Source organism: Benincasa hispida, chromosome 12 (genome assembly GCF_027475165.1).
Source record: "Benincasa hispida cultivar pf3 chromosome 12, pf3_genome.v1.1, whole genome shotgun sequence".
Classification (NCBI taxonomy): Eukaryota; Viridiplantae; Streptophyta; class Magnoliopsida; order Cucurbitales; family Cucurbitaceae; genus Benincasa; species Benincasa hispida.
In genome coordinates this window covers 60836313-60844358 of record NC_143489.1, presented here as the reverse complement: position 1 = coordinate 60844358, position 8046 = coordinate 60836313, and the positions used below count along the sequence as shown (strand labels likewise).

General features: G+C 29.0%; 1 protein-coding gene across 2 annotated transcripts; it reads left to right on the top strand.

Moving 5' to 3' along the window:
- Positions 1-1308: 1308 nt before the first annotated feature.
- On the top strand, positions 1309-6814 carry LOC120068938 (amine oxidase [copper-containing] alpha 3, peroxisomal-like). Of its 2 annotated transcripts, XM_039020575.2 has the most exons (6): positions 1309-2126; positions 4443-4827; positions 4966-5079; positions 5436-5782; positions 6192-6377; positions 6486-6814. In XM_039020575.2, the coding sequence occupies exons 1-6, from the start codon at positions 1333-1335 to the stop codon at positions 6652-6654; spliced, it is 1995 nt and encodes a 664-aa protein (XP_038876503.1). In that variant the 5' UTR covers positions 1309-1332; the 3' UTR covers positions 6655-6814. The 2 variants fall into 2 exon arrangements, with proteins under 2 accessions (XP_038876503.1, XP_038876504.1); XM_039020576.2 differs by lacking the exon at positions 6486-6814 and having other exon boundaries at positions 6236-6376.
- The last annotated feature ends 1232 nt before the right edge of the window (positions 6815-8046 follow it).

Here is an 8046-nt window from a genome sequence, read left to right as displayed (position 1 = left end):
CAAAAAATCTTCTTTTAAAACTTTGGAAAAATAAGGAAAGAATCTCTAGAAAAATATTTTTCTTTTTGTCAAAATAGGATCCACCATAAATAAGGAAAATATCGATAAAAAAAATTCTGCTGAGATTTTTCGAATTAGGAAATAAAATCATTCCACATATAAATTCCTCATTATGAAAGAAAAATATTATGCAGAAAGTAATGTATGAAATTTGTGTTATGACTTCATTTGTGACAACCATAATAACCACAAGAAGTTTCCTTGGAAAAATATAGAGACCATAAAAAAGCCTCGAACAGGAATTACTCAACCCACGACTTGGGTCCCTCCACAGTAATGGCAAAAGAAGTAAGGCAAGCATACTAATTGAGTTTAACAATTGCACAACTAGTAAGCACAGAAATTCCCACATTACTGTTCGCGGCTTTGATGACAGCATGAGATGGAATGATGAGGAATGATCTAAGAAGCACAAACAATTTAATTTGGCTAATATGTTTGTGTCCAACGTATGTCAGACATTTGGACAGTCCAACACTTGTTTGACACGTATCGGACACTTGTTGGTTTATTCATTCAAAAAATATTATCTTTCCATTAAAAAATTATATGTTTAAGAAATTTCTATCACAACCAACCATTTTCATATAAATGACAATATTTCATCAATTAAACTTAATCAATCAAAATATAAATTTTATCATATAAATTATGTCATAAACAAGCACATGTCTTCCAACTAGTATAATATAAATAATAAATATATTAAACTTGGATAGACAATATAAAATAATTATTTATTCAAATATATATATATATATATATATATATATATATATATATATATTAATCTTCTATTTTTATAATTTTTCTAGAACATCACTATCAACGTTTTATCGATAATTAATTTTCATTTTGACATTTTCATGGACATCAATATTTTAAACCTTTATTTGGAGAGAATTTATTTTTTTAATGCAAACCTATCTTCCAAACACGAGATTTGGATTTGGAACCCAATCCAATCCAAATCTAAAATCATTCTCCAACCATTTCATTTAAAGATATGTGACACAGTTACAACCATCAAATAATATAATAATTCATCTTGAAAAATAACGATGATGTGCAATTTAAGGTGCACCTAAATACATACATTCCCCCTTCTGTACATAGTAGGAAAAAATCAATTTTACAAAAAGAAAAATTTTGCCAAATCATAGATTTTTAATGGATGTTATCACAACTGCACAATTGATAGGTGTAGGTTCATTTGAATGGCCTTTAAATAACCTACCCCAACACATGCCAAAAACCTCAAGATAATACGTTATGAATTTTATTCTCATGGCTCTCTCGATTCTTAAAGTCCCTATTCTCTTCTTCTTTATCTTCACATCCATTCCTTCCATCTCTTCTCATCCTTTCAACCCTCTATCTCCACTTGAGATTCAAACCGTCACCTCCACAATAAAATCCAAATTCAACAACATCAACCGTGCCCTCACTTTTCACTACGTCGGCGTCGACGAGCCAAACAAACCCGCTGTCCTCTCATGGCTCGCGAATCCACGTTCCCCACCTCCGCCACGTCAAGCTTTTGTCGTCGTACGAGCAAACAAGCAAACTCACGAGTTTGTCGTGAGCCTAGCCAATGGCAAAGGCTCAATAATATCGGAGCATGTGTACCAAGGTACGGGTTTTCCAACACTAACCCTAGAAGAACAGTCAGAAGCGATTGAGTTATCGCTCAAACACCCACCTTTGATCAAGTCAATTGAGAAAAGAGGGTTGAATTTTTCGGATGTTGTGGGGTCTGTTTTTACAATTGGGTGGTACGGACAGGCCCAAAGTGAGACGAAAAGGGTTGTGAAGGTGTTGTTTTTCTATAAGGAATCAACGGTGAATGTTTGGTTGAGGCCAATTGAGGGTGTTGAAACGACGGTGGATCTTGATGATATGGTGTTGACGGAATTTCAAGACCTTCAAGTTTCTGTTATGCCTAAGAGTGAGGGAACGGAGTACCAAGCTTCTACTATGCGGCCGCCGTTCGTGGCGGCGACTAACCGGATTGATGTTCATCAGCCGCTTGGTCCTAGCTTTGTGGTTGGAGGACACACTGTCAGGTAATTTTTTTAAGGAGAAAAATAGACTTTTATTTAGTAACATTTAAAGGTGTGTTTGAACTTTGAAAAAACATCTTTTCCATTTTTGTTTTTTTCCATTATTGTTTTTGTCATTAGTTTTCTATTATTGTAGTAGAAACAAAAAGCCTAACACTATATCTTTTCCCAAGGCCACTTATTTACCACTGATGTACAAGGTACAGACTTGAAACCGATATATTTTTGGGAAATTCTTATCAATAGAAAAATCTCAAAAATATTTATACTTTATATCAAAAATATCATTTAACTTTCAGACATTTTAAAAATAACCTTAAATTCTAAACATGGATTAAAAAATAACCGCACTGTTAGATGAAAACAGTTCGTATTTTATATAAAAATACGACTGAACTTTCAAAGTTTGAAAAAATACCCTTAAACTAAAAAAAAAAAAAAAAAAGCTAAAGATATCCTTAATGGTTAGTATATGAAAAATCGTTAATACTGTTATACTTCTCTATTTTCCATCATTTTTCTTGCCTATTTTCTTCAATATTCTCTTACTTTTTTTTTTAATTATTTGACATTTTTTATTTTAAAAAAAGTAATAATTAAAAAAATAAAATTGTCCACAATTAAGGTGTGTGGACTAAACAAGAAGAAATGAAATAATGGAAGCACCAAGGTATTTTAGGATTTAAATATTTTAACAAAATTATATATTAATAGTTGAGTATGTGTGTTAATATCCAAATATATATTTCTTTTATTTAATTATTTGTCGTTTTGGTATATATTTTAAGGGGAGATTTTGATTTTGAAAATTTGTGAGATTCAGTGGGGTTTAATGTTTTCACTTAGAGTTTTGGTTACTTAGAAAATTGGTGTAAGAATTGAAAACATCAAAGAGAATATCTATATTAAAAAATAAATGAGGATATCTATATAATTTATTTTAGAAATAGTTCTTTTCGAACTTAAGAAAACTTCAAATTGTGCACCATACTAACAATAGGAACATTTTTTATTTTTTATTTTTTGAAATTTTACAATTATCTTTCCAATGAAATATTAATGGTTTTTGTTCACATATAAACAATAAGGTTATTTTGAACTTTTTTTTTAAAAAAAAAATTGAAGGGTATTTTTGAAACTTTTTGAACTTCAGAGGTATTTTGAAACAAAATATTAACGGTGACCATCTAAAATTAACAATAAAGGTATTTTTAAAAAAAAAATCCTTTTGAAAGTTTAAAGGTATTTTTTTGAAACTTTTGAAGGTTCAAATATATTTTTAACACAAAGTTCAAAGTTCAAAGTTCAAAGACATTTTTTATATTTAGTCTTTATGTTTTTTTTATTATCACTATTTTGAGTTCAACCATGGTAAGGTGAAACATTAAGTTTGTCTGGTTGGCAAAAACATTTTGTTTCATACTTTCAAACTATCTTTAAATGCAGAATTATATTAAATAAAGATAATAACATATAGAAATACATTATGTCATGTTATAAACTCAATACATGTTCTTTAGAAATTAAAATAGACATTAAGTTATGTATTTTAAATTGTATACTATTACAAAATAATAATTATATAATTTTTTTAAACATAAAAAATGATCATAAATAATGTAATAATATTTTAGTATCAAGTAACTATAACTAGTTTTATGATTTATAAATATAATATCAAACACATTTTAAATAATGATTTATATTAGATTCCAATTTTTTAATTGTACTAAACATTTATTTGAAAATATAAAATACAACTCTATTTTCATTGAATCCCATATTTTAAAATTTCTATTTGAAGGCATCCTACCAAACATATCCTAAATTATTTATCTTTTAAGTTCAATAATAATGCATAAGGGAAAAATCTTGGATTTTTTTTTTCTAAATAAAATATCCTCAGAACAATAACATCATTTTAGTTTTAGTTCAACAAGATATGGAGAGATAAAATTAAGGGTTTTGAAATAGTTCAAAGGCATATGAATACATCATAATTGCCAATCTAAAAACAAATTATAGTCTCCATTGATATAGTTAAATTTACCATTATCCAGTAACTTAAATTTTTTAGTTGATAGATGATTAACATGGTTTCAGTTCATAAGTACAGAGAATAACAAACCTAAAACATAACTCAATTTATTTAAGTATATACTATTGACCAAGAGTTTTTAATCTTTACCCCACATGGTTGGTGAAATAAAAAAAATGTAGAGAGTATTTAAGTATTTATAAAATTAAATTTACTAAGATCGCATAAGCATTTGAATCCATCGATGATTTAACCAATTTAAAACATTGATTTCTTAACAGTTGGGCGAATTGGAATTTTCACCTAAGCTTCGACATGCGAGTGGGAGTCATAATATCAACGGCGTCTATATACGACATCGACCAACAGAAAAAACGACAAGTTCTATACCGAGGCCACATCTCAGAGCTATTCGTACCGTACCAAGATCCGACAGTGGAGTGGTATTACCGAACGTTTATGGACGCTGGAGAATTTGGGATGGGGTCGTCAGCGGTGGCGCTCAAGCCCTTCCACGACTGTCCTCCTAATGCCGTGTTCTTCGACGCCTTCCATGGCGGCCAAGATGGAAAGCCGGTGAAGTTGGAGAATGCGTATTGTATGTTTGAGAAATATGCCGGAGACATTGCTTGGCGCCACACTGAGAGTGTAATTCCTGGAGAATTGGTAATTTTTATTTTTAAATTTTAATAAAAAAAAAAAGAAAGAACATTTTAAAAGGTGTTTAATTTGATTTTTCTTTTTTAGGAATATTTAATTTGATATATGAAAATATTGTGTAAATAAATATAATTTGAATTTCAGATAAGAGAAGTGAGGCGGGAGGTGAGCTTGGTGATAAGGACAATAACGGTGATTGGGAACTATGATTACATATTGGATTGGGAGCTCAAAAAATGTGGCACCATCAAACTTTCGGTAATACTAATACATTACAACTACTTTTTGTTTCTAAAATTTTAGGCTTCTCAATCAGTTCACATGAAAGATCCGTTGTGTCTCTTGAAATTTCAATAACTATTTGTTTCTTGAAAATTAATATTACAAATAAAAACTAAAATATTGATATTGACATCATTGGAGATATTTTAATTTTCCAGATATATTGATGGATATATCGATAAAACATTTATATCAACAGATATTGAAGATATCAATGTTGGACCCTTCGATTTAAAGACATATCAATGGATATTTCAATCATTGTTTATAAATGCTATTTCCAGCTATAAGCTACTTTACATTTTTTTTTTTCTGGGTTTCTTCTTTCACAGGTGAGTTTAACAGGAATCATGGAAGGAAAAACGACACCGTACAAGCACGAAAGCGAGGTAAATGAGGAAATCTATGGCCTACTAGTAGCCCCAAACACAATTGGCATAAACCACGACCATTTCATAACATATTATCTAGATCTGGACATCGACGGCCAGGAAAATTCCTTTGTTAAAACTAAATTGAAGAGTTTTAAAACCGACGGCTCGACGCCGAGGAAGAGCTACTGGTCGGTGGTGAAGGAAGAGATAGAGAAGGAGCTCGATGCTAGACTCCAACTGACCGAACCAATGGAGTTGCACATTGTGAACCCAAATAAGAAAACTGCAGTGGGGAACAAAGTCGGGTAAGTTAAATCACCACTGAATCCAAAATTTTATTTTGTTTCCTAACTATTTCATTTGTAGAGTTATAGTAGTATTGTATTTTTACCAAAGGAAAAAATTTTATGTTGGTAAATTCTATACGATTGCTTTAAACTTTTGACAAATGAGAGAAAGAATTCAAAAAGTAAAGATTAAAAAAGTTTTACTTTTCGACAAGTTGCAAAAACTATGACTCAAATGTGGTGATAGTTGCAATTACACTGTTGAACTTTTGATTGTATAAATTGGACCCTCAAACTTTTATAAGTATTACAAGATAACATTTTTGCTTTTATAAACTTAATATTTACACATTACAAAAAATAAAATGATATCCAATGAAATCCAAGTTGATGATTGTTTATATATATGTTTTTAAATTTTTATTAGGTATCGTTTAATTCCGGGACCGATGGCTATTCCTTTGCTTTCAGAGGATGATTATCCACAAATTCGAGGATCACTTTGTGATTATGATATATGGGTTACACCTTATAATCAATCTGAAAAATGGGCTGGTGGCATGTACGTCGATCGTGGACATGGTGACAAGACCCTTACATTTTTAACACAACGGTATCGTATCGACTTCAATTATTATTATTATTATTATTAATTAATTAATTAATTAATTTTGAAAAATAATATAACCAAGTAGTGTGTATAATAATTTGGGGAGGACAGGAATAGGGACATCAACAACAAGGATATTGTGTTGTGGCACACAATAGGGTTCCACCATCATCCAAGTCAAGATGAATTTCCAATAATGCCCACTCTCACTGGAGGCTTCGAACTTCGACCTACAAATTTCTTTGAAAGAAATCCTATTCTCAAAATGAAGCCTCAATAAATGTATTAAATAATCCTTCTCAAACCTCAAAACGACATCCAATTTCATGTACTACTCTTGCGTTTTGAGGAATTTCTAGCTACCCTTTCATTTTCCTTTGTTATAATAAATTATCTATTTTTGAGGATAATGAATATGAAATCCAGATTAATTATCTCTACCATCATGGATTTTACTTATATTGAAGTATGACAATAACTAGGAGAATTTATCTAATTTTATAAATATACGAGTTATTATATTATAATTTTATAATATAATAACTACCATCATGGGTTGAGCTTGGTTTTTTCTATTTTTGCAAAAATAATAAATCTAGGCAATTGTCCTAATTTTTTAAACTTCTTTTTGCAAAATCTGCAAAAAGCCCTTTTTTAAAAAAAATAAAATAATAAAAAAAATAAAACTTTTGTTGGTAGTTTTTTTAAGGATTAATTAATACCTTTAGGGCATTTGTTTTTTAGGAATGTGGATAACCAAAATATTTAATTGTCCGAAATTATAGACATTAAGAATTATAGATGTAGATAACATAATGTTCTAAGAATGCCCTTACAACTATTCATTAATTTATAACTAATTTCATATAATTTGAACTTATATAATATATATGTTTTTATTAATTTTATTTTTTTAATTAATATAGTTTGTTGTTTTATTTATTTTTCTCAAAAAAAAAATAGTGTATATAATTTAAGATTTTTTATAAAATAAATATTACTTTAAATATGAATTTGAATATCTTACTAAAAAATAAAAACTACAATATTACTAAGTATCTATATATGGGAATCTAGAAAATCCCATCCAAAACTTTTCAAATGATGTTGTTTCTTTCATTTTTAAGTACAAATGTACAATAGATCAAGGAGATTCAACTTAAAGATCACTAAAACTCGGTTTAGTATATTAATTTTGACAATTTGAGCATGCTTTGAATAACTAGTGAAAAAATGTTTTTCAAAAAAAATATTTTTATGAAACATTTTAAACCACTTAAATAATAGTCATTTTCAACTGTGTATCAATAGTATATCAAGTGTATCAGGAATATACTAGTAGTATATGAAGTGTATCAAGGGTATCAAGTATATCTAGTATATATCAGTAGTGTATCAAGTATATATCAATAATGTATCAAAAGTATCAAGCATATCACGTGAATTGAGCTTAGATTTTGCTATTTTTGTAAAAATAATAAGTCTAGGCTATGGACCTAATTTTTTAAACTTATTTTTCCACATATGCAAGAAGTCCTTTAAAAAAGATACTTTTGTTTGGAAAATTTTTTTTAAGTATTTTTTAAGGATCAATTAATACCTTTTGGGGCCATTTTATTTTTTAGGAATGTAGATAACTGAAATATTTAAATATCTAAAATTATGGATATCA

What these genes read in the sequence shown, in the direction of transcription:
- LOC120068938 (XM_039020575.2), top strand. Translation starts at nt 1,333, where the DNA reads ATGAATTTTATTCTCATGGCTCTCTCGATTCTTAAAGTCCCTATTCTC. An exon ending in GTTGGAGGACACACTGTCAG is followed by an intron (nt 2,127 to 4,442) that starts GTAATTTTTTTA and finishes ATTTCTTAACAG; the next exon opens with TTGGGCGAATTGGAATTTTC. An exon ending in CTTACATTTTTAACACAACG is followed by an intron (nt 6,378 to 6,485) that starts GTATCGTATCGA and finishes TGGGGAGGACAG; the next exon opens with GAATAGGGACATCAACAACA.